At 40.9% G+C, this 27,195-nt stretch overlaps 1 protein-coding gene across 1 annotated transcript in view; it reads left to right on the plus strand.

Annotated features, from left to right (window-relative positions):
• The window catches only part of RABEP1 (rabaptin, RAB GTPase binding effector protein 1), a 116,985-nt gene that overhangs the window by 11,748 nt on the left and 78,042 nt on the right, over nucleotides 1-27,195 (plus strand). Inside the window, exon 2 of the mRNA XM_055133825.1 lies at nucleotides 9,803-9,931. Coding sequence (XP_054989800.1) covers nucleotides 9,803-9,931 — 129 coding nt within the window. The remainder of the gene's footprint in view (nucleotides 1-9,802; nucleotides 9,932-27,195) is intronic.

A 27,195-nucleotide genomic window follows, 5' to 3' on the forward strand; every position in this document is an offset into this window, starting at 1 on the left:
AGCAAAAAAAGGGACTTTTTAGATTGCATTTCTTTGATTTTTAATGGTATTTCGAGTTCTTTTGCAAATGATTTACCTTTTGTCCTTTTAATTTATCATTAATTGATGTTTATTTTTCAATTGATCATTAAGAGCTTTTCATACAAGGATATTATATGAAGTCTAGATTGTTTGGAATTTTATTTTTGAATTTTCAAAACATTTTATTCCCATGAGTGAGTTAAGGAAAGTTGTCATTAGAGAAAAATTGTGTGCCTCAGCTCTAGAGTATGAACTTTTTTTTTTTTTTTTTTGCTTTTTTGGGTCACACCCACTGATGCATAGGGGTTACTCCTGGCTCTGCACTCAGGAATTACTCCTGGTGGTGCTTGGGGGACCATATGGAATGCTGGGAATCGAACTCGGGTTGGCCGTGTGCGAAGCAAATGCCCTACCTGCTGTGCTATCGCTCCAGCCCCTGGATCAGTGTTTTAATCTGTCTCTGACATTTATTGTATTAACAATAGACATACTGCTTAATCTTTCAGGAGACTATTTCCACATATTCAAATGAGGCTAATAATGCCTACTTTATGCTTTGTTTTGCAAATTTAAGGAGCCACTGCATTAAATAACTCACCAAATATTCCAAGAGGTATATATGTATCATAAAATCCTTTTGCAGTTCTAAAATGATCATACTATCTAGTTCATACTTTGTTTTGTTGTCATAAAATATGCCCAGTGGTGCTGGGGGGAGGGGCTTCCAAAGCTATACCCATTGGTGCTAGGGGCCATAGTGTTAGGGATTGAAATCAGGACTGCAGACTTGCAAGGGATGTGTTTTACCACTATCTCACATCTAGCCCCTATTTTAGTTCACAGTTTTACAGATTGAGAGAAGGAACCAGTTTGAGACTGTGATGAGAACTAGGATTCAGACCCAAATTTAATTCCAGACACTGTGCACTCATAGGCTATGGTTTCCCAAATAAGTGATACTTAGTAGTTTCTATTACTGCTTTGTTGTTTTCTAGCTTTTGTTTTGTTTTTGTTTTTGGGGTCATCCCAGTGGTGCTCAGGGACCACTGGTTCTGTGCTCACAGAATTTGGCGATGTGCTTCTGGGATTATAAAAATTTAAATAATTGGGGTCTGGAGCCATCTCTGCAGCTTTGCAGCGACCCGCTAGATTCCGAGATTCATTTGTGAGTCTCTGGATCATGGCTGTGATGTGCTTAAATAGCACCTAGAAGTAGTTTGTGGGCTTGACAGCCAGGACCCTGGAGAGGTAGGGAGATGGCAAGGGACAGCCCAGTTTCAACCCCATGAGGCCTGGTGTTTTCAATCACTGGTCCCGAATACCTGAGTTTTTAGCAGATTTTTTTTTTCTTTTGGGTGGGGGACCCAGGACAAGCTGTGAAGATCGGCCATGGGAGTGGTGGTAATTGGTTTCTGGAGGTTTGGGATGCGGGGCTTCATCTGGTGCAGGCGTAGAAAGAGGATGCCTGCTATGCCAAATTTTTTAAAAGCAATATTGGAGTAATTTTATAACACAGGTGTGAAGAGAAGAAACTACTTCTACATCTTAGGTTTTCTGTTAGAAAGAAGGAGAGTATGTGTGTGTATATATATGTACATATATACACGCACACATATGTATGTTTGTATATATGTGTATAATTTGATTTTATAATTAAATAAAATATAACCCTAGATGTAGTATTTCACATTGGGCTTCATTTTGTCCATGCTGTAAATGATAAAATATTCCGAATATTCCAAACCATTGATCATTATATATTAAAGACATTGATAACAAGAAATTGTTAAAATAATTGTGTGTGTGGGGGGGTTGGGTCACACCCGGCGATGCACAGGGGTTACTCCTGTCTCTGCACTCAGGAATTACTCCTGGCGGTGCTCAGGGGACCATACGGGATGCTGGGAATCGAATCCGGGTTAGCTGCGTGCAAGGCAAATGCCCTACCTGCTATGCTATCGCTCCAGCCCCAGGGCTTATTCTTGACTCTATGCTCAGGAATCATCCCTGGTAGGATTTGGGAGACCATATGTGGTACTAGGATCAAACCCAAGTTTTCCAGATGTGAGACAAGTACCTTATGTGTTGTACTTACTATCTCTCTGGCTCTTTGTCATGCTCCAAGAAATAGTTAACATTTTTTTTGTTTTGTTTTAGGGCCACAGCTGGCAGAGCTCAGGATTTACTTCTGGCTCTGAGCTTAGGGGTAACTCTTGGCAAGACTCAGGGGACCTATATGAAGTTCTGGGGATTTAACCCAGGTCTGTCATGTGCAAGGCAAGTGCCCTACTTGCTGTACTATTGCTTCAGCCCTCTAATAGTTAACTTTGTAGTAAATAATTCTCTATTGTAAATTTTATTTGTGAATATAATGCCCCCAAATCTGGTGCTATAGAAGAATATTTTCAGACAATTTAAATTTAATCTTCAAGAATGAAATGACATAAAATTTTATTTTAGGAGCTGGAATAATGGCTCAAAGGACTCGTGCTCATGTTTTGCACATGGGAGACCAGAGTTTGATCCTGAGTCTGCATGACATGCAGAACACTGCCAAGTGTAGCCAAGAAAGAAAAAGTTTTAAAAACCCCAACACTTTAGAGTTCTTTATGTGACACTTTTATATTTTATATATACATTTTTCCCCTTGAATTTTTTGGGCCACACCTTCTGGTACTCAGAACTTAACTGCTGGCTGTGGGCTCAGGGATCATTCCTGATCTGCTGTGTGCAAAGTAAGTGCACTACTCATTGTACTCTCTCTCTGAGCCCTGGAACTTTTTCTGGTGTCAAGTTTTTATACAAGATCTTATATATGAAAAGCACATGCTCTATCTTTGAGCTTTACCTCCGGTTGTATACAAAACCTTTTTTGTTTGTTTGTTTTTAAGTTTTTGGTCCATGCCTAGCAATGCTCAGAGGTTACTCCTGGCAGGAATCATTCCTGGCGATGCTCAGGGGACCATATGGATCTCCAGGGGACCATATGGGATGCTGGAGATGAAACCTGGGTAAGCCGTGTGCAAGGCAAGAGCACTCATTGTACTAATCTCTCCGACCCTCAGAACTTTTTATAGAGTTTAAAAAAAATAAAGTATTAATATGTAGATCCCACTGCCTTCTGTGTGTTATTATTGCCACTGTATACCGAGTCTTGTTTCATCAGTAAACATCTTGTTTGACCTATTCCCATCTTCCCTCCTAGGTTTTTAAATAGCAGATCTCAGATACTACCTTATTTTAATCTTGCTCCTTCCCCTCCCCCTGTGGAAGGGGAGCACACCTGCTGGTACTCAAGGCTTATTCCTGGCTTTGTGCTTAGGAATCACTCCTAGACAGACTCAGGGGACTGTATGTGGTGCCAGGGATTGAACTTGGGTTGGTCAGGTACAAGACTGGCACACCTTACCTGTTTTTTTTTTTTTTTTCCTTTTTGGGTCACACCTGGCGATGCACAGGGTAACTCCTGGCTCTGCACTCAGGAATTATTCCTGGCAGTGCTCCGGGGACCATATTGTATGCTGGGATTCGAACCCAGATTGGCCGAGTGCAAGGCAAATGCCGCCTGATGCGCTATTGCTCCAGTCCCACACATAACCTGGTTTTATTTGGAAACATTTAAGTACAGATGTAAATGAAATAAAAGCTATTATAATACCTAGGACTACTTAATAATTCTTTCTGGCAGTGCTCAGGTACTACTCCTGTCTCTGTACTCAGGAATCACTTCTGGTGGTGCTTGAGGGACCATATGGGATACTAGGGATAAAACCTGGGTTGGCTACATGCAAGGCAAACACTCTACCTACTGTACTACTTCGTTACCTCCAAAATAATTCTTTTCTAATAATTCTATTCAGTGGTGAAATTGCCCTAATGACATAATCTTTAAAAATTGAGTTTGGCTGAAGTAAAACACATGTCTTGCCTGCATGAGGCCATGGCATTGCAAATACATACAAATTTGTTTTAGATCAGGGAACTAGCTTAAAGGGCAGGATTGCTTGCTTTACATAGTTGGAAGCCTTTGTTGATTTCCCAGCATTGTATGGTCTCCTGAGCACTGCCGGGAGTGTACCTGGAACACCCAAACTGGAATACCTGAAGACCTGTAGATTTGGACTCCCTGCCTTCCCCACCTCCCAGTACTGAGTTTATTCAGATCATGATCATAATTATGATTAAAAATAAGGCCCAAGTAGGTCCTCTTTTTTAAAATCTTATTGTAGAAGAAATACATCTTATAGAAATTTTACACTTGAAGTTTCATATTTGCTTCTTGATATCTGTATTCTACTTCCTTTAATTTGGAAGTTAGATATAAAGTCATGATGAGATATGTTGTTTTTCATTATGTTATTATAAAAAGAATAGTTGCTATTTAAAAAATGTTTCAAAGAATACTTAAAAGTGGTAGTGAACTTGATTCAGGAGGCACATAATGTTGCTTGCTTCTCTTTTTGAGGTATTAGGACTGTTGGTAATCTTCATTGCCTGGATGTCTTTTCATAGACATGTAAAGTAGTAATTTACAATAATATTTGTACTTCCATCATTTTTTTGCTTTGTCTTTTCTATATTGCTGAATTTGCATATTTTTTTCCTCTTGGATGATGAACATTAAAATCCATTTCTTTTTCTTTTTTTTTTTTTTGGCAGGGGAATTTGGGTCACATAGCAGTACTCAAGGGCTATTGCCCTGTGCTCAGGAGTGACTCTGGGTGATGTTCAAGGGGCCAAACATAATGCTGGACATTTAAACTAGACTTGCAACTTCTGTAGCCACATGCAGGGGAAGTGCTCTACCTCTTTTTTTTTTCTTTTTTATAGTCTTTTTTTAAAAAAATATTTTTTTAATGGGTTGGAACGATAGCACAGCGGGTAGGGCATTTGCCTTGCACGTGGCCAACCTGGGTTCGATTTCTGTCCTCTCAGAGAGCCCAGCAAGCTACTGAGAGTATCCCGCCCGCACCACAAAGCCTGGCAAGCTAACTGTGGCATATTGGATATGCCAACAACAGTAACAAGTCTCACAGTGGAGACGTTACTGGTGCCCGCTCAAGCAAATCGCTGAGCAACAGGATGACAGTGATACAGTGATTTTTTTTAATGAATCACCATGGGGTACAGTTACAGACTTAAAAACTTTAGTGCTTACGCTTCAGTCATGCAATGATCTAGTACCCATCCCTTCACCAGTGCCCATTCACCACCACCAATGATCCCAGTATCCCTCACACCCCTCCATCCCCCTCACCTCTGTGGCAGGGCATTCCCTTTTGCTCTCTCTCTCCTTATGGGTATTGTGCTTTGCATTAGAGGTATTGAATGGCCACCATTCAGTCTGTAGTCTGCTTTCAAATGCTCTGCCTCTTATACTATCTTTTTGGTCACTATTGCTTTTCTGACAACTCAAAAGCAGTATGATATATGAAATGCCTAGGATTATTCATTAAGCTGGACATGCTTATTTTCCTAGGTACTGAATTACAGAAGACTTAATGTTGAGGGCTGGCATTAATACTAATTTGTCCATGATGCTGTGAAGAAACATGGTAAATAACAAAGTCTATGAGCTGGAAATCTAAGCATGGAACTCAGAATCAGAATATTAAAAGTAGTATACTTTTAGTCTTTTGTATCTATCTAGAGAGTTACTTAATCACTTTTTCTTTTATTTATTAAATATGGCTAGTTTAATTTCACTAGAATTAACCAGTTTCAACTCTAGACCAAGCTAAATATTTTGTATAAGGACTATTAGCTACTTATTGTGAACTATTAGTTAATCAGAAAATTTATAATATCTTCTGTGGAGTTTTTTGTTCATTGGGGAGGGGATTGAGGGGTTGGTTTGGATAACACCTGGTTGTGCTTAGGGATGTCTTGCTGACTTGTGCTTGACAGTACCTTGTTGGTGCTCTAGGGGCAGGGGAATCTTGGTGCTGGGATGAACCTGGACTGCCTGCATGCAAAGCTTGCTTTTAACCTACTGAACTGGAGCTGTTTTCATTTTGACTTATGGTTAGTTGCTAATACATAGAAATGCCTGTTTGTAAACTTTTCTGCTCTCTTAGGCCAGGAGAATTTTTTACTAGATAAAATAGTAGAGGTATTTCACTAGAAAGCCATTGTTTTAGCTTTTTTATATTGCAAGATTATGTGGAGTATGTTAGCAGTAGTTGAGGCATCTTAATTTTTTTTTTATGACTGGGTTTCAGTCATACAATGTTTCCTATACCAATCCCTTTACCAGTGTATCTTTCCCACCACCAGTGTCCCTCTACAAGATACCCTGTAACTGTGTATCTCAAAAAAAGTGTTTTTTTTTTAATTTTTAAAAAGTGAAAGAGTAAGAGAATTACTTGATACACTTTAAAAGGGGTCCTGTTTCCTTGAATTGAAAACTTTCCTGAAACCTGGGAAGAGGCAGCCAGACCTCCTGGTAGTACTGCATTTGAACTGTGAGTGAGAACCAGGACTGCATCAGAAGTAGTGAAAATATTTAATTTTGACTGAAAATCTAAAGGCTGTAATTTTAGTTGCCTTGCACATGCCCACCCGGGTTTGATTCCTCCGTCTCTCTCGTAGAGCCTGGCAAGCTACCTAGAGTATCACGCCCGCACGGCAGAGCCTGGCAAACTACCTGTGGCATGTTTGATATGCCAAAAACAGTAACAACAAGTCTCACAATGGAGATGTTACTGGTGCCTGCTCGAGCAAATCGATGAACAACAGGACGACAGTGCTACAGTGCTAGATTAGTCTAAGTTACTAAATAACATTGAAAGGTATGGGTATTTTGTGTGAATGTGTGTATGTGTTTTGTAAATTTCTTTATTCCCTTCTGTTCTATTTGTTCCTCTGATGCATGTTTGACTGTGATGGTTGTATACCTGTATGCCAGGTTTACCGACATTTGTACTTCATTGTGTGTGTTTCACAAGTGACAGTGCTAGAGATTGCTCTCAGCATTGTGTGTCTGTTCTAAGGGTGAAACTTATATTCTCATTTTTTGGAAGGCAAGTACTCTACCACTGAGCTCTCCCTGGGTCTCTTGTTTGTGTTTTTCTGTTGTTTCTTTTTGTTTTTAAAACGGTAGAAGTGGGTTTGGGAGTGTAGTTGTTAGGGAAATTAAGAACATAAGGATCTTTCTTCCATGCCCCCCTCCTCCAGTTTCCAGAACCCTTTCCTTCCCCATGTAGTAATCAGCCTCTACCAGTAATAAAGTTCTTTGTTTTTTTTTTTTTTGTTTGTTTGTTTTTTGTTTTTTGGGTCACACCGGCGATGCACATGGGTCACTCCTGGTTCTGCATTCAGGAATTACTCCTGACGGTGCTCAGGGGACTATATGGGATGGGAATCAAACCTGGGTTGGCCTTGTGCAAGGCAAATGCCCTACCCGCTGTGCTATCTCTCCAGCCCCCAATAATAAAGTATTAATTGGAAAAATTGTTTAACATTTGAGATACAGGCAATAAAAATACAAATGAACAAGAAAGAAGTTTTTTTCATGGTTTCATCAGTGCTTGCTTGGAACTGCTTCTGGGGATGTTTGGAGAGTCCAATTATACTGGGGATTAAACCTAGGCATGCAAAGTGTGTTTTCAGCTCATTGAACTATTTCTCTGGCCCTCTAAATCATTCTTTTATGGAACTCAAACAACAGTCATTTCCTCTTTCTGCCATTATTGATACTGTTAACTATCCAGTGAGGGTAGTCTTGGAGATGTCATGGGAATGAACAAATACTGATTTTAATTAATTATTTTTAAGAAATTATAGGGAACACCAAAAAGCGCATGGAATAAATTAATGAGCTCTAATTCTACTCCACAGATAAATCATTGTTTTTTTTTTTTGTTGTTTTTGTTTTTAATGTTTGGGAACTATACCTGATGGTGCAAAGATGTATTCCTACCTCTGTGCTTATAAAACCATTAAGTAGTGCTGGAGATTAAACTGGGGTCAACTATGTACCTTTTATATTATCTCTCTACTTTATCATTGGTGTATTTTTTCCAGTCCTTTTTCTTTGTCCTGTAAAATCAGCTCTTAGTTAAGTGATGGTTTGAAGGGACAGCCATAAGAGATATTCTCAGATATGGCTAAGATTTTAGGCAAATCATCATCTGGAGGTGACTTGTATTAGGAAAATGGAATCACTTTGGGCCTAGGTAATTGGGCATTTTGTTGGAACTGATAGGAAGAATTAGGGTTGTATTTTGGTGACTGGATTATTGTTCCAACAAAGGAGGAGTCAAGAATTTGACTCTTGATTTCCCATCTATTGTTTAAACCACTAGTTGGGGTGGGGGTGGATGGGGGCAGGGGAGAAGTTGCTTGATTTGATTAGGATAAGTATTTAATCAGTTATGGACTTTATTAATCAGGTATAGAGCCTCTAAAATGAAAATATGTTCCAGTTCTTCCATACCACAATTTATATTTATCCAAAACCAGGCATAAAACTTAGGACCTTGCAGATGTGAGACACATATTGAGCTACATCCCTGGCTTGAAAGTATTTTTGGTTATGATTTCAGTATAATGCTATGTAATGTTTTTGAAATTGAAGAGTAGTTTAGGCAGTGTGACTTTCTTAATCAGGCAGTTTTTAGCTTTTGATTGTTAAAATAATGTATTGAGAGAAACACTGAGAAACAGGAACTAGCAAGATTGGCACTGAATTTATGTGGAATAAATCCAATGTTTAATAATTTCAAAGTGGATTGACATTCTGTGAGTTATTTGTTTTTGGTACCACAGCCAGTGTGCTAAGGGCTTATTCCTGTCTCTGCGCTCAGGGATCACTCCTTGTGGACTTAGGGGACCATATGGGGTGTTGGGGATTGCACCTAGGTTGGCTACATGCAAGGCAAGTGCCCTACCTATTGTACCAGCCCCTATTCTGTCCCTATCCTCCTATCCCTATTTTGTCAACTACTATTTATTTGGCTTTTGTCGTCACACTTGGCGATACTCAGTGGTTACACCTGGCTCTGCAATCAGGAATTAACTCCTGGTGGTGCCAGGAGAACCATTTGGGATGCCGGGGATCAAGTTCGGATGGGCCATGTGCAGGGCAAACTTTCTCTCTACTGAACTATTGCTCAGGCCCCTCTTCTGTCAGTTATTAATGGAAAATAAAACCTTGAGGCCAGAGAGATAGATAGTACAAGGGGCAAGGCCTTGCATGCAGCTGAACTCAATTTGAATCCTGACATCAAATATGTTCTCAGCATTGCCAGTAGTGACCTCTGAGCACAGAGCCAGGAATAACCTCAACCACTGCTGGCTGTGGCCCCGAAACAACAAAAACTAGATGCTTTCTCTTGGGAAAATTTCTGTATGTAATTCTGTTTATATATTGTTTCACTTACATAATCACTCACATTTTGTGTATTAATAAGTTCAGCAAAAGTGATAACATATTTGGTCTTTGGACTATACCACACAGTGCTCAAGTCTTACTCCTGGCTCTGCACTCAGGGATCACTCCCGGTGGGACTTGGAAGACCATGTATTGGGAGCTGGGTATCAGACCTGGGTCAGCCGTGTGCAAGACAATCACTTTGACCTCTGTACTGTTGCTCCCACCTGTTTTATGTTTTTAAATTAGAATTCCTAAAATTTATTGGGTCTCCAGAAGAGGATTGACTGCTTGTTTCAGATATAGAAATATGCAGCTGGAATTTACTCTTGTACCAGCTTATAAATAAAGTTATTACTTGTTAAGTAGTATTTTTCTTTCTTTTCTTCTTTCTTTTTTTTTTAACAGTTTCTCTTCAGCAACGGGTAGCAGAATTGGAAAAAATTAATGCGGAATTTTTGCGTGCACAGCAGCAGCTTGAGCAAGAATTTAACCAAAAGAGAGCAAAATTTAAGGAGTTATATTTGGCTAAAGAGGGTAAGTTCATGAGTTTTCCTGCTAACCTCCAAGTTAAAACTATGTTAAAATTTCAAGTTCTGGATTGTACAGTGCCTATTTTGTTGAATTAACCTTGATTTTGTTTGTATTGTATAATAAAAGCCTGTTTTAGAGGCACAGGTTGAAGTTAACTTGAAAAACAAGTCGGAAATGCATTATTCCAATTCTTCCATGTCTTTTCATCTTAGTGGTGAGACTACAGGGCTGCTAGTACTCTTGATAGTCGGAAGATAGCCCCTTACAAATCAAGACTATTGATTCCAGTACTCCAGTGATAACTTTAGTGTCATTTATTAAAACTGACATTTCATGTCAAGGGTGTTTTTTTTGTTTGTTTGTTTGTTTTGCTTTTGGGGTTACACCCCCAGCAATGCACAGGAGTTACTCTTGGCTCTTGCACTCAGGAATTACTCCTGGCGGTGCTCAGGGGACCATATGGGATGCTGGGAATCGAACCCGGCTTGGCCACGTGTAAGGCTAATGCCCTACCCAGCTGCGCTATCACTCCAGCCCCTCAAGTTTTTTTTTTTTTTTTGATATGGTTATGTTCTTTTGCTTATCAATATTGTGTAGTAACTACCATGAGGCAGACAGTCTAGATGCTTGGTAGACATAAAGTGTAACACTCACATGGTTCAATACCTCATAGAACTTCTAGTGATGAAGACATATATTAAATAATTGTGACCATGCACCCCCCCCCCCATGACAGTGTATAAGACACATACATAGAACATATCACGGGGAACCCAATTTAAGAATAAGGGAAAAGAACACTTTTTAATACTGCTCTAGGATAATACAGATAGGGTTTCCACAGTGATCTATGTTATTTTAATTGGTTTTGGGCCATTTGCTCTGGTGTTCAGAGGCCGGCTGCTTCTGGTGGTGCTGGGAATTTGTGTAGTGCCAGGAATTGAACTCAGGATTTCGGCATGCAAAACATGCATACCAGTCCTTTGAGCTATTGCCCAATCCCTCAACAGTGCTTTAGATCGATGTTTTTCAAAGTGTGATTGTGGAAGAGCAAGATTAGCATCACTGTCACCTGGATAGCTTGTTGGAAGTGGAAAATGTTAGATTTCAGACTTACTGAGTTAGAAACCAGTGGGTGTTTTGTTGTTGATTTTTAAAATAGTGGCCACAACTGACTGCTGAAACCACTAGGGCCATAACTAGTGTGTGTGTGTGTGTGTGTGTGTGTGTGTGCAGTGCTGGGGGTCACATGTAATTCAGTGATCGAACTCGGGGCATCTCACATCTTAGATATGGTTCAGCTTCTAATGGTTGGCTTATAACTAAATGCAATTCTGTTCGTTAATTTAAAGATAGAATAGATAATAACTGCTTAAGATCTAACATATCAAACTTAGGTTTACATATGCCATAAGATACTGCCCATAACACTTTGTCATTTTTTTGTTTTAGGCCTAGTGGTAAGCTCAGTGATAGAGTGTATGCTTTTATGTACGAAACCCTTGGTTAGGTCTGAAACACATTTTTTAATTTTGTATTTAAAATGTGTGACAGATACAAGTTTTATCATATTACTAATATTCAGGGTGTTTTTCTTTTATGGTGCTAGGGATCGAATCTAGGGTCTTACACATACATGGCATGAATCACTTGCTGAACCACATCCTTGCCCAGTACTGGTAAATCAAAACTTCATTTTGTGTGCCTTGAGGAGTACTTCTGTTTCTGGTCCTGCAGCCCAAGCCCTTTTTCTGGTGATCCTAATACTTGGAGTTGGGTACTGCAAATGTACCTGGACTTCCTGGCAGCTGCAGCAGGAGCCAGCTGAAGTGGGTGTCAGTGCTTAAAAGACTCAGTCCTTGGAAATTAACAATGTGAAGTTTAAGAAAATTTGTTTTTTTGGGGACTGGAGCAATAGTACAGCGGGTAGGGTGTTTGCCTTGCACTCGGCCAACCTGGGTTCGATTCCCAGCATCCCACGTGGTCCCGCAGCACTGCCAGGAGTAATTCCTGAGTGCAGAGCCAGGGGTAACCCCTGAACATCGCTGGGTATGTCCCAAAAAGCAAAAAAAAAAAAAAAAAAAAAAGTAAACAAGAACTACAGAAAGCCTTCATACTTTTAAATATCCAGTGGGAGGAGCTGGAGAGATAGTATAGGGAGTAAGACTTGCCTGTGGCAGACCCTGGTTTGATTCCCAGCACCACATATCCCCAGCCAAGCATTGCCATTGCCAGGAAGGAGTGACTGCTGAGCACTGCTGGTTGTGGCCCAAACCCCTTCCCTTCAAGTAAACACACAGTGAAATCAGTTACATGTTTCACTGTTCATCATCATCATCATCATCATCATCATCATCATCTATCTAATAAAAAGAACCGCAGCAGGAATTTTACTTTTTCCCCTCGTGTTTTGTTTATGTATTCCTTTGTATTCTAAAAATTACTTTTTAAAGAATCAATTCTTGCATATGCATCAGAATTTTATCTCAAGGGTTTGTGAACACAGATGTGGGGCCCCACCTGTAGAGTTTATAAGATTCAGTAGGTTTCTGGGATCCTAAAATTTGTAATTATAGTTAGGTAATAGCTAATACTATTGGTTGAGAGACAGCACTTGGAAAACCACTGACATAACCTAGCACTTTGTGCTTATAAGTCCTTTCAAATATTTGGTAAGATTTCTCTGTAATAAGAATAATGCATATTAGTGTATTCTGTATTAGTATTGCAACTGTTAAAAGTATTCCGTTGATCACACTATAAATATTATCACTGTCACTGTCATCCTGTTGCTCATCGATTTGCTCGAGCGGGCACCAGTAATGTCTCCATTGCGAGACTTGTTACTGTTTTTGGCATGTTGAATACGCCATGGGTAGCTTGCCAGCTCTGCCGTGTGGGTGAGATGCTCTCGGTAGCTTGCCGGGCTCTCCGAGAGGGGCGGAGGAATTGAACCCAGGTCGGCCACGTGCAGGCGAACGCCCTACCTCTGTGCTATCGCTCCAGCCCATAAATGCTATATGCATTACAAATTATTAAGATGTAAAAAATGCTGAATATGTAACTCTTGTAAGATGTGTCAGATTTTCCCTCCCAAAACAATTACTAATCCATGTATGAATATTATTTACTTCTAGAAGAAGGTGTCATTTTGGGGAGGGATTTAGGGGATTTGGGAGGATTTGGGACATACCTGACAATACCTTCAGGGGGCTATTTCTGGTTCTGTTTTTGAGAGTTACTACTGGTGATTTTTTGGGATTTGGACATACCTGGCAGTACCTTTAGGGGGCTATTTCTAGTTCTGTGCTTGAGAGTTACTACTGGTGATTTTTGGGACCATGTGTGGTGCCATGGGTTGAACATGGGCTGGCAACATGCAAGGCAACTGCCTTACCTCCTGTACTATCCCTTTGGTCCCAAACTTCAGTGTATTTTGTTTTTTGCTTTTGGTTTTTGGACTGTACTTGGCAGCATTCAAGGATTTCTCCCAGTGTAATGTTTAAGAATCACTCCTGGTGATGCTTAGGGGGACCTTGTGCTGTGGGGGATCAGACCCAGGCCTCCTAAATGCAAACCCTTTTCTTCAACCTGTTGAACTATCTCTATGGCACAAGTTTCAGACGTTTTAAATTTTTTTAATCATTTATTTATTTTTTAAAATTGAGTCTTTGTGAAAACAGTTACAGGCCTTTCAGGATCAAGTCTCAGTCGTTAAATGATCAAACACCCATCCCTTCACCAGTGTACATGTTCCACCACCAAGAACCCCTCTCCCACTCCCCCCGCTGCCTGTGTGGCAGATGATTTGCACTTTACTCTCTCCTTATTTTGATTACATTCAATTTTTTTAAAAATTTTATTTTATTATATTGAATTACTGTGAAAAAAAATACAAAGCTTCCAGGTTTAAGCCTCAGTCATATAATGATTGAACCCCCATCCCTTCACCAGTGCACATGTTCTACCACCAAGAACCCCAATATACCCCCCTCCCACCCAGCCCCCACCTAAGTAGCTAATGATCTTGATTTTATTCTCTCTATACTTTGAATACATTCAATATTTCAGTAGAGAACTCACTATTATTGTTTGGAATTTCCCCCCAACAATCAGGCCTGCTGAAAAGGCATCATTTAATAATTTCTTTTCATTGCTGAGAATGAAGATTCTATGAACATTGCGGCCATGCGATTTTGGATTTCTTATATTTTAGTTCAGCTCACAGTCTAGATGCATTTCTGTAAGAAGCTGCTCTGGGTGCCAAAATGGGTTAGAAGACCTCTTGGATCATAGTCTTTAGGAGCAGAGGGTCTGTTTCTTGAGCAGCAGCTCCGGATTGTATCTGGGCTGAGGGCGTGCCCGTACCGCCCCTTCCCATGATCGCCAATGAGCCACAACATTGCAAAGTTTATACCTCTGGGTTGAAGTCTTAGGGGGTGGCTCTCGCCACATGGATGATGCCATTGCTGCCATTTTCTGTGCAGAAAAACAGGGTGGAGAGGGAAAATCTCTCCCCGCGCGGCACATAGTCATAGTACAGCTCACAGTCTACATGCATTTCTGTAAGAAGCCACTCTGGATGCCAAAATGGGTTAGGAGACCTCTTGGATCATAGTCTTTAGGAGCAGAGGGTCTACATTCAATTTTTGACAGAAAACTCACTATCACTATTTGGAGTTTTCCCCCCAACAGTCAGACCTGTCGGAATGGCATCATAAGATCGTATGTTTTCTATTGTTGATACAAAAAGCATATGATGTTGCACAATTGCGAAAGTGGCTGCCCAGTTTTGGGATTCTGGTATTAATTCCAGAGGTATTTCTGCCAGCAGCCGCTGCATTCCGAGATTGATTTGTGTGCCTCTGGGATCATGGCTGCTCAGGAGCGGAGGACCTATTCATGGGCAGCCGCTTGGGGTCTCATTTGGGCAGGAAGCAGGGCTGGTTCTGCAACCACCCCCCACCCCACCCCCATCTCGAATCTTGAGATTCCCCATGCATTCCATCACTGCAAGCTCCTACCTCTCTGTCCAATTGGCTCTGAACGGTGGCGGTCGCCATGCTGCTGCAAGGGGGAAAAGACCAAGGGACAAAAACCCTTCCCCTCCTGGGGCTACATGGGCCATAGCTTAGTTCACAGTCCAGGAGTATTATCTGCTAGCAGCCGCTGCGTTCCAAGATTGGTTTCTGTGCCTCTGGGATATAATGGCTGCTCAGGGGTGGCGGAGCCGTTCCTGAGCATTTTTTTGTATATCAGGAAAGGTCACATGGCCCCTTGACCGCGCGTTTTGAAGAGATATCCCAGTTCATACCATAAGGCGTTTTAATTTTTTTAAGGTATAGGTTCTATGAATTCTTGTTCTCATAAATAAGTAGGCTTCTAAAATCTCAGGGCTAGGATGAATGGAGACGTTACTGAGATCGCTTGAGAAATTTGATGATCAACGGAATGATGGTGATGATGATAAGTAAGTACATGCAAATAAAAGTTTTCATAGTAAGTACTCAGTTTTCCCAATTTCTGAATTCTGTGTCAAATTAATGTAGTTCTAAATATTTTTATTCTGTTGACTTAAAAATCCAGCTAGGTCTTATTTGTTCAGTTTCATTGAATATTATTGCAATTATTACCTTATCAAAAGATAGCTAGTTATTAGTTACTATTTTTTTTTAATTGGGGTCATACCTGGCAGTGATCACTGGTCCAGGGGCTATGTCAGTGATGCTCAACATGCAGTGTGGGACTCTCAGGTTAGGGCTTGGACTGGTGCTGTGGCGCTTGGAGCCTGGCAGTGCTAGATACCGCAAGAGCTACCCCCAGTGTTGTTCTGTGGTTCTTGCACAGGCCAGGCATTTGTTCTCACAATGTGGGCATATCCCTGGGTCCTATTCAAGTTATTTGTTACTTGGCACTAATATTTTAAATTGTTCCTCTAGTTTGATACCAGAGAGAAATTTTCTTACACAACAGAGCAGTGATCCATTGTAAAATTCAGGGTGGGCGAAAGTCTTTTGTGAAGTGGGAGAGGGTGATATTCTGAAAACAAAGAGGATGATTCTTTTTTTTTTTTGCTTTTTGGGTCACACCTGGCGATGCACAGGGGTTACTCCTGGCTCTGCACTCAGGAATTACCCCTGGTCGTGCTCAGGGGACCATATGGGATGCTGGGATTTGAACCTGGGTCAGGCGCGTGCAAGGCAAACACCCTACCCGCTGTGTTATCTCTCCAGCCCCGAGGATGATTCTTAAAACACCCTTTTGGGATCTAGGAGATAACTCAAGGGGCTTTACCAGGATTTGATCCTGACCCCGAATCGCTGCCCCCCCCCCCAAGCACTGTGCCAGGAATGGCCTCTGAGCACTGCTGTGTGTGACCTTTTCCCCCTCCCCCAATCCTAAATAATCTAACCTTCTGTTTTAGGAGAGAATATTTATGTAAGCTGAGCATCTAGTGAAGGAATCCTTTAAAGCAAAAATGTGCCTATGAATCCTTTGAAAAAAATACTTGCATACCTCCAGGGATATATGTAACTCAATTTGAGAACTTTTGGAGTGGTGTTTACAGATCATTGGATTTCCAGTCATTAGACACTGATAGGTAAAAAAATTGAGTGTGTTGTGACCAGCAGTTTCAATAAAGGAATAAAATCAAAAAGAATACTACTTCACACTAAAAGTATATGTGCACAAAATATTTTCCACTCTTATGTACGTGGGACTGGAGCAATAGCACAGTGGGTAGAGCGTTTGCCTTGCATGCGGCCGACCCAGGTTCAATTCCTCTGTCCCTCTTGGAGAGCCTGGAAAGCTATCGAGAGTATCCTGCCCGCACAGCAGAGCCTGGCAATCTACCCGTGATGTATTTGATATGCCAAAAACAAGCCTCACAGTGGAGACATTGCTGGTGCCCGTTCGAGCAAATCGATGAACAATGGGACAACAGTGCTACAGTGCTTATGTACATGAATGTATGAGCTATGATTTTAAACAGTGATCAGGTGTTGAGTATTCCAACTCCAAACGCACCACTAGTGTCAGTGCCCCTCGCCCAATGATTCATGGTTCCCTCTAAGTTATATTCCTTTTTGTGAATTATAATCAAAGTTTTAAATCCATTGTTCTATATGGTGGAGGTTTCTTATATCTCACAGAATTTAGCTTTGTCTTAAGAAAGGCTTATGGATTGTACGTAATGTGGGATGAGGCTTTCTTGTAGCATATAGGAGGGCTGTTTCGCTGTTTCATTTTGTTCCATACCCAGGCTGGGAAAGCTGGTATTCCTGATGAGGCGTGATGGTACTGTACAACATACTGGAGGTTGGGGTGAATGAAATAAGGTTTTTATTTTCAAGGAAGTATAATCTTTGGGGCGGGGCATGTACATTCTCAGTTGGGGACCATATGGTGCCAGGTATTGATTCATAACCTTCATTATGCTATCTCCTCTGCCGAAGAAAATATGATTGCGGTGGAGGATGGGGCTGGAGATGTGACTTAGTAGGGGAGCACCTGCTTTGCATATGTGGTGAAGGCCTGGGTTTGGTTTCCTGGCATTGAAAAAAGAATAAACATCTTTTGCCTAGGTCTTTTCTTTGAATATTTGTTTAGTATCCTTAGAAGCAACTTCTGTTCAGTTCTTTATTATGATCATGTAAATTTGTTTTGGGCCATCCCCAGAAGTGCTGGCGAGTCATTCCCTGTGTTACTGTATGGGATATACAGTGCTTTGGATCAGGATCAAACCAAAGGCACCTTCTTGGAAAGCTTATGCTATCGAGCTGCTTTTCTGGCCCTTGTTAATACTTAAAAAAAAAAAAAATGGTGGGGGGTATATGATCACACCTGGCAGTTCACAGATCTGTCTCCAGTTTGGTGCTTGGTGGTTGCTTCTTTTAATGCTGAGGGGACCATAATGTGTTAGGGATTGAACTGGGGTCTCTCACATGGAAAACATGTGCTCCATTCCTTTGAGCCATCTCTCTGTGACCCCTAAAACTTTTTTTCACCTTGAATTTATGAGGCATTTTATTTATGTGTTGATCTCAGGGCCTCACCTGTGCAAGGCAAGTGTTTTACTCCTGAGCTCCAACCCCTCCCAAAAGCATCGTTAAAAATTCTGTTGAGGGGGCTGGAGCAATAGCACAGCAGGTAGGGCGTTTGCCTTGCACTCGGCCGACCTGGGTTCGATTCCCAGCATCCCATATGGTCCCCTGAGCATCACCAGGAGTAATTCCTGAGTGCAGAGCCAGGAGTAACCCCTGTGCACCGCCAGGTGTGACCCAAAAAGCAAAAAAAAAAAAAAAATCTATTGAGGGGCTAGAGCAATAGCACAGCGGGTAGGGCGTTTGCCTTGCACTCGGCCGACCCGGGTTCGATTCCCAGCATTCCATATGGTCCCCCGAGCACCGCCAGGGGTAATTCCTGAGTGCAGAGCCAGGAGTCACCCCTCTGCATCGCCGGGTGTGACCCAAAAAGAAAAATAATATTTATTGACTGTATTGCCTCTAATATAAAAGGCTGCAGCTTATTTGAGTGCCAATTCAAATTCATTATGAGATAAGTGATATCGGTTTTTTTTTTCTCTTCTTGCATCAATAATTTTATAACTGGATCATCATTTGCAACTTTTTGGGGGGAGCTGAGGTGGGTTTGAGCCATACCCTGCAATGCTCAGGAGTTTCTCCTGGCTCTGCACTCAGAAATTATTCCTGGCAGTATTGTGGGACCATATGGGATGCCAGGGATCAAACCCAGGTTAGCTGTATGCAAGGCAATTTCCCTTCCCATTGTATTATCTTTCCAATCCTAATTTTTGCAGCATTTTCTTCAGTCTTTGATTATTAGTAAATTAAAATTTAATTTTGTGCATATTTTGTCTAAAATTTGTCCATATTCTTTTTCTTCTCTCCTTGCCAAAGTAGATTTTCCTTGACTTATTTTTTTATTTTTATTTTTTTTTTTTTTTGCTTTTTGGGTCACACCCGGCGATGCTCAGGGGTCACTCCTGGCTCATGCACTCAGGAATCACCCCTGGCGGTGCTCAGGGGACCATATGGGATGCTGGGATTCGAACCCAGGTCGGCCGCGTGCAAGGCAAACGCCCTACCCGCTGTGCTATCGCTCCAGCCCCTTGACTTATTTTTTTAAAGCGCTCTCTCTCTCTCTCTTTCTTCCCCCTCTTCCCCCGCCCCCACGGGGGTCCCCCCCCCCACCGTGTGTGTGGTGGGGGGTTGTGTGGTGAGGTGGGGGGTGTTGTGTGGTGAGGTTGGTTTGTTCGAACTGAACTAAGCAGTGCTCAAGGGCTATGACTGGTTCTGTCCCAGGAGTGACCCCTGGTGGTGTTTGCGGAATCATACGTGGTGCCTGGTGGTCAGGCAAGACAAGCACTTTACCCCCATACAATGTTATTTTTGTCCCTTTTCTTTTTCTCTCGTTCAGGTCATACTTGGTTCAGTGTTAGGGGATTGACCCCAGGGTACTCAGGGGACTATGTGGTGTCAGGGATTGAGCCTGACTTCCCTCATGTAAAGCAGGTGTTCCAACCTGTTGAGCTGTCTTTCTGACCCAAATTTATTGTTTTCTTCTTTGACATTATAAGATTGAGTTTTATATAAAATTCTGAGGAAATGAATACGACCTCAAGCCCTCTATTCTTAAAGGAGTTACATTATCAATTATAGTTTATTTATTTATGGTTTGGAGGCTGGATCTGTGTTCAGGAATCACTCCTGGCAAGGCTCGGGGGACCGTATGGGATGCCAGATATTGAATCCACATTGGCTATGTGCACCGCAAGCGTCCTACCCACTGTACTAGGCTCCAGCCACAAACCTAATCTGTTACGATTTGTCACAGGTGATAAAGGTAAGCAGCATGGTTTGGATGTACGCAATGGCTTTTGTTTTATCTTTCAGCAAACTAGGTCAAGGTAACTTTAGAAGTCCAGATACTGATATTTTCTCCACTAGGAACGGTCTTTGCTTTGGTGTTGTAATAACCACACTTCTATTTATGGGGAAAAGTTCAAACAGCTGCATACGGTGACAAGGAATGCTAATAAAAGAGATGATTATCTTTGAATTTTTCATACTGCTTTTTACATTTGTACCCATTCTTTTCCCAGCTTGACTAGGAATTTTATAAAAATATTTCTGAAACCTTTGTTGCTTTTCTTTTGAACTTGGGAAATTATTTTCTAATTCGGCTTTTTCTTTTAACCAATTTCGATTCAGTACAAAACTTGATACTATAAGAAGTGTTTGTGTTTTGTAAATTATCAGTCACAGGCAGTAAGAGCTTATTACATGAGACAGACAAGGAGATTCTAGAGTTCTCAGTTTGATGAGAAATAGTAGAAAAAAAACAAAATAAAGTAAATGACTTGTGGGGGCGGAGAAAGAAATAACACCAAAACTAGAAGCAGATTTTTAAAAAATAGAACAATAGTTGGGTAAGGTACTTGCTTTGCAAGTGGCTGACCCAGATTCAATCCCTGGCAACCCAGATGGTACCCTGAGCCCTGCCAGTAGTGATTCTTGAGAACTGAGCCAGGAATCAGCCCGGAACTGACAGCTGAGTGTAGCCCCAAGACAAACCAAAAAATGAGGTGATAATGACAAGATTGAGGATTAAGATGAGTATGTTAAAGGATATAAAAACTATTTCATAATCAAACAGTCCACAAAAAGTAGTAATCATGAACTTGCATGTACCTGATTAAATAGTTTTGACATTTTTTTAAAAAAACAAAAGGATTATAAGGAGACTTTGCTAAAAGTGCATGAGAGTTATTTTATACATTTGTTACAACTGTTGACTGGATGAAATCAATAAAACTGAGCTCCAAAATTAAAAAAAAAAACTGTTCTAGGAGTTCTGTACTCAAGAAGTTAAAAATGTGCACTTTTGAAAATGTGGTACACTTTTAAAAATTGCTTTGGGGTTTGAAAGATAGTACAGGGGTGAAGTGCTTGCTTTGTACATGTTCTTGCCTTGCAGATCAAGGTTGATCTCTGGCACTGCTTATAGTCCCCCATCACCACCCAAGCATAGCTGGGTGTGGAATGATTCCCTGAGCATAGCTGGGTGTGGGCCAAAACCGTACCCCCTCCATCCAATTTCCTACACTCGTCTCAAAGAAGACTAAATTTTGTTTTTGTTTTTAAAATCAATCTACTGGACTGGGGAGATAATATAGTGGGCTGGAGCTCCAGGTCTCATCTCAGGCACCACCTTTGAGCACTGCCAGCTGTGGTTTGTCTGAAACAAATAGGTCAAGCTACTTGCCATGAGTTTTTCTAACCCAGTATATCTAGAAAGATAACAAACAATAATTAAAAAAAAATTTTAAGTGTGGTAATGAATGTTACAAGTTGTTCACTCGTGTCATCCCGAATAGAATAGGCAAAACACTAGACGAAGGACAACCATGCGAGCAAGTTGGGTTCTGAAGGGGATTCAGCACGATAGACCATTTCCATACAGTAACCAAACTCATTGAAGTTTCGTGAGAATTCAAGATGCCGCTCTGTCTAACGTTCATTGACTTAAAGAAAACTAATCACTTTCATGAGAGATGGCTCAGTGGGCTGGAGCATGCACTTTGCATAGAAGAGGCTTGGGTTTACTCACCCAGCACTCTCAGGAGCAACCTTTGTGTTTAGAGCTGGGAGTGGTGGCTGACCAAAAAATGAGAAAACTGTCAATATTGTTTGAATGAAGATCAATAGAAGAGTGACTGTTTCTCTATGCCAATAATTAGAGAAAAATATGAAGCAATTAAAAGACAAAAACATTAGAGTGTACATTCAGTTGAATGAAAAAGGATGTTTAAGACCTTTATAGAAGAAAGTTATAGAAACTGTATTGACAAACACGGAACCTGAATAAATGGATATGATACCAGGTTTACAGATGGAAACTTTAGGTGTGCTTTTAGCAAAATCAAGACAGAGCTCTGTAAGACAATTTCTCAACAAATGCACTCCAGGATGAAAAGAGAAGGGAAGATTATAAAATAGGAGACTTAAGATACATATCAACTAACTAAAGTATGAGTTTTATTTGGAATCTGATTCAAGGAGTTGAAGCAGTTGTAAATAGAAAATTTCAAGTATGGTACTTTAAAAAGTGAAATAAGGGAGGCCGAGAGATAGTATAGAAGTTAGGGAGCATAATTTGCACGTGGCCAGCCTGTGTTTAATTCCCAACATGGCCTACTGAGCCTGCCAGGTATGATTCTTGAGCAAAGCCAGGATAAACCCTGTGCACTGCCAGGTGTGGCCCATAAACCAAAACAAAAAACAAAAAAAGTGAAATAAGCAAGTTAGGAAAAGACAAATGATATATGATCCCACTTACTTGAAGTATCAAGAAACTTAAATTTATAGGAGTAGGATTAGAATGTGGTTGATAGGAGCTTGGAGGAAGGGGAAATGTGTTGTTTAACTGACAGTTCTAGAGATTGGTTAATGTGAGTAATTTACTAGCAGTGAAATTGTAGATGTAAAAAGAGCTAAGATGACATTTGTCGCTATGGTGTGTTTTTTTGTTTGTTTGTTTTGTTTTTGGCTGGGAGGATTTTTGTTTTAAATGGCCTACCCCTGGTAGTGCTCAGAGGGTACTTCTGCATTAGTGTTCATGGGTCATTCCTGTCAGTACTCAAAAGACTATGTGTGGTATTGGGGTTAGCCATGTGAAAGATAGGTACTTTAACCCTTGTAATATGGAATAATCCCGTGAAGGAAGCCAGAAATAGTAAATAAGGAGTTAAAATAACACATGCTATAAATGTTCCATTTACATTTTTTACAGCTTCTTTAAGTATTATTTACTTAAAATAATAGTAACAAGCAATAAGATTTGTAACATGGAAGGCAATGTATATAATAGCACAGGTACCGGAAAAGGAAATAGGAGAGTGACATTTCTTTATTTCACTGGAAATGTTTATGTAAATCAGAAGTAAATTCTGTTAAGGTATATACAGTAAACCCTAGAATAGCCAGTAAGGAAATAACAAAATGTAGTGGAACAATTATGCAAGGAATTAAAATGTTTGACTTATTGCAAAAGGAAGTAGTAAAAGAATAGAAAAACAGACCTAAAGACTTAGTAGTAAACAAAAACTTCAGGTTTAAATCCAGTTGAAAAAGTACTAAATGTGATCCACAAGAAGGGAAGAGGACAAAGGGATAATAAAAGGGGTAAGATGCTTGCCTTCATTAGGGATTGATCCTAGTTTGATCCCTGGTACTCCATACATACCCCTGAACACTTCCTGGAGTGGCCCAGAATCTCAAATATGAAATTGACTTAACTGGCTAATGAAGCAAGATTCTATTGCTGTTGATACATGTAATTCAGGGTTTGTTTTTTTTTTTTTGCAGGGGTTCGTGGTGGGGCTTGGGTGCTGGTGGTTGAACCCTGGGTAGTCTGTGTGCATGGCAGTAACTTACTCATTGTACTATCTCTCTAGCCAGTAGCTGACACATTTTAGAAGCAAAGATATAAGTAGAGTGAAAATAAGTAATTCTTTTTTTTTTAAAAGATAAGAAGAGACTTTCATTTTATCATGGCTGTTACCATGATACCAAAACCAACACAGACATCACAAGTTAAAAAATAGGTGCTAAGATTCTCAGCAAAATTCTGCCAAGTCCTGTTGAGGTAGTATAGGGATTAAAGTGCTTTTCTTGTATCGCATAGACCCTGTACCAGTTCTGGTGCTTGGAACACCATCAGGGGTCAGTCCTGAGTACACAGCCAGGAATAGCCTCTGAACACAGCCAGTTTTGGCCTCAAAACCAAAACATACAAAACAAGAAAAAGCATATGCTCAACCCATTGAGTTATTTCCCAGGCTCCCAAGCCCAGTTTTCAAATCCCATTGCATCTTCTCCTGCATTGTGGTGGTCTCTATTCAGAAAGTTCCAAGCAGTGGATATAGATTACCAGGAGAGACTGTGTGACACCCTAGGTTGAATCCCTGGCCAAAGGGATTGCTATACCCAGTGATACTCAGGGGTGACCTCCAGCAGTATGAAGACCCTCCCTTTCACTCCTCTCCCCTCCCCTACCGGGCCACATCTAAGGATTGATGTACTATACAGGAAACTGTGCAGTGATAGGGACTGAGTCCAAGCCTCCTGCATGGGAATTGTGTACTTAGCCTGCTGAGCTATCTCTCTAGTCCTATAGGTTTAGTTTCTAATTGAAATAGTGCAACAATATTAAAAGTTGGTGAAGTTAGTAATAGGTATTCATTTTGACAGGTATTGTATTTGTTTCAGCTTTTGAAGTATTTGATAAAGTATTAGTGTAACCAAATGAGATGGCTCAGTTTTTTCTCTTCTTTTTTGGGTCTCACCTAAGTGTCAGTGTCTCAATTATTTTCTCTTTTCTATTTTGGGTCTCACCTCACTGTGCTCAGAGTTTACTCCTGGCTTTGCACATTGGTGGGGCTTCGGGATCATTTGTAGTGCCATGGGTTGAACTCAGGCTGCATATAAGGCCCAATATAGAAACTTTTCTGTTTAGGGTCCTCCAAAGCAGTGCCAAAATCCTGTGGTGCTAGGTGTCTCCAGGACTACACCTGATTGCTTGGAAGTGGAGACCATGCTATGCTGGGAATTGATCTGAGACCTTTTGAGCCCTGCCCTGCTCCAAAGTGTCTGACTCTAGTTTGGATAATCTTTTGAGGGGTGGGGTTGGAGATGGATCACATCCTGTCTCTCTTAGGGCTTGCTTCTGGTTTGGTCCAGGGGACAGACCATATATGGTACCAGTGATTGAAAACAGGATTGGCTGCAAGCAAAGCAAATGCCTTTCTTTCTGTAGTATGTCCTTGACTCTGGATCTTAATTCAAACAAATTTTCAAATTTTTTAATGGCAGTTGTAGAATTTTGTTTTTGTTGAGGGGCCACATCCAGCAGTTCTCAGGGACTTGTGGTTTTTTTGCTTACAGGTCACTCTTGGTGGTATTCTCGAGACCAACTGGTGTGAGCCACATACAAGACATTTGTGTCCTTACCCCTATGCTATCTTTTTTTTTTCTTTTGGGGTCACACCCAGCGATTCTCAGGGGTTACTCCTGGCTCTGCACGCAGAAATTACTCTGGCAGTGCTTGGGGAACCATATGGGGTGCCGGGGATTGAACCCAGGTCAGCCGAGTGCAGGGCAAACGCCCTACCTGCTGCATTATCTCTCCGGCCCCACCCCTGTACTATCTTTCTGATTCATAGTTGTAGAAATTTTATTATAGCTATTAGTTCTTATATTAAACAATTTTGTTTATTTTGGGTTTTTCTCCCAATGGTGGCACTGTTTACAAAAACAATGTATACAACTAGTGCATGTTTTAGAGCTTTGTATGTAGTATGTTAGATGATACAGTTTCTGGGACTCATTTTAAAGTATTTCTATAAATGGGGTATTGAAATGTGATGTTGATAGGGAATCTTAAGGATATGTGTATAAAAGATGGATGCACTATATTCATAGCTTTTGAGTGTCTTTATAAATCTTCGCAATTTACAAATGAAAAACGTAGCTTATTTAATATTACACCCTTGGATCTGGAATGTACTTCAGGGGACAATTGAGTTCTGGAGATTGAACCCTGGTCTCATACATGCAAAGCACGTGCACTAGCTTTTTGAACCATTTTCTAATCCACACATGCTTCTTTGTGGATGCATGTACTTGTCTTTATGCAGTTTTGGAGTCATTTCTAGTCACACACTTAACACAATTTTTAGACATTAGGTATTTATGTGGGATGGGGGGGTTGGGTTATAGAGCTCAGGAGTTATTCCTCACTCTAGGTCAGGGATCAGTCCTGGTGGTGGTTGGGGGACCGTATGCAGTGCCAGGAATCAAACTATCTCTCTTACCCTCAAAAGAGCAGGGGTTATTCCCTGCTCTGCACTCAGAAATTACTCCTGGTGGTGCTTGGGGGATCATATTAGACTCTGGGGATCAAACCTGGGTTGACTGTGCAAATGCCCTACCTGCTGTACTATCATTCCAGCCCCAGTGTATTTCATTTTTTCAATTACATTTGTTTTCATGTAGAAAGGTATTGTCAGGGACCAAAGAGATAGTATAAAGGCTAAGGCGCTTGCCTTGCATGCTGCTGACCCCAGTTTGATCCCCACCACTACATATGTTTCCCTGAGCCCTGCCAGGTGTGATCCCAGAGCACAGATCTAAGAGTACACCCTGAGCACTGACGTTGTGGCCCAAACAGCAGCGAAGTATAAAGGTGTTTCTGCTTTGACCAAATGACCAAATGACTCAGTTGTGCTCAGTAAATTGATAACTTTGCATGTTCAAACACAAGTTTATGGGGCCAGAGAAATATAAGCCAGTGTGCTTGCCTTGTACAGAGCCAGCCAGAGCCAGGAGTAATCCCTAAGCACCACCAGGTTCATAAAACAAAACAAGAAAAAGCTATGACTTTGTTGTTGTTGGTGGTGGTGGTGGTTGGTTTTTGGACTTTGGACCACATCCAGCAGTGCTCAAGGCTTACTCCTTGCTCTGTCCCCAGGAATTACTCCTGATAGTGTGCGGGGGGACCTTGTGGGAAGCCATGGATTGAACCTGTGCAAGGCATCTTACCCACTGTACTATCATTCTGGCCCGAGTTGTGACTTTTAGATGGCAAAGGATAAAGTTAGACAGATAGCAAACAGAAAATATTTTGTGCAAGGACATTGGGACAAGGTCCGGTGTATATAAAAATACTACTTTTGTGTGTCACACTTTGCAGTGCTTTGGCTATTCCTGGCTTTGTGCTCAGGAATTGCTCCTGTCAGTACTTGGTGGACCATAAATGCTGCCAGGGATTAAGTTATAGTCAGCCAGGTACAAATCAACTGCCTTAACCTTTGTACTGTCACTCTGGCCCTAGAATATTCTTTTGATTCAAAAGAAAATTGGGGCTGAAGCAGTAGTTCAATGAGCTGAAATGTATACTTCATATGTGGGAGACCTGGGTTCCATTCCTGGTGCCATCTGGTTCCCTAGAATAGGGTCTGAGGTTCTCTGACTCCAGACTTCAAAAAATCTTTTCATTATTCCTTAAACAATATGGTGTAACATTATTTGACTTGTGTTAACTATTACATGTGATAGAAGGATGATTTAGAGTATATTGGTAGTTGTACAAAGATTATCTGCACATAGTATGCTATTTTTATATAGAAGGAACTTAAGCAACCAGGGAATTGATATCTGTGCTGGTCATAGAAATAACTCTTT

The sequence above is a fragment of the Sorex araneus genome, chromosome 3, assembly GCF_027595985.1.
Source record: "Sorex araneus isolate mSorAra2 chromosome 3, mSorAra2.pri, whole genome shotgun sequence".
NCBI lineage: Eukaryota > Metazoa > Chordata > Mammalia > Eulipotyphla > Soricidae > Sorex > Sorex araneus.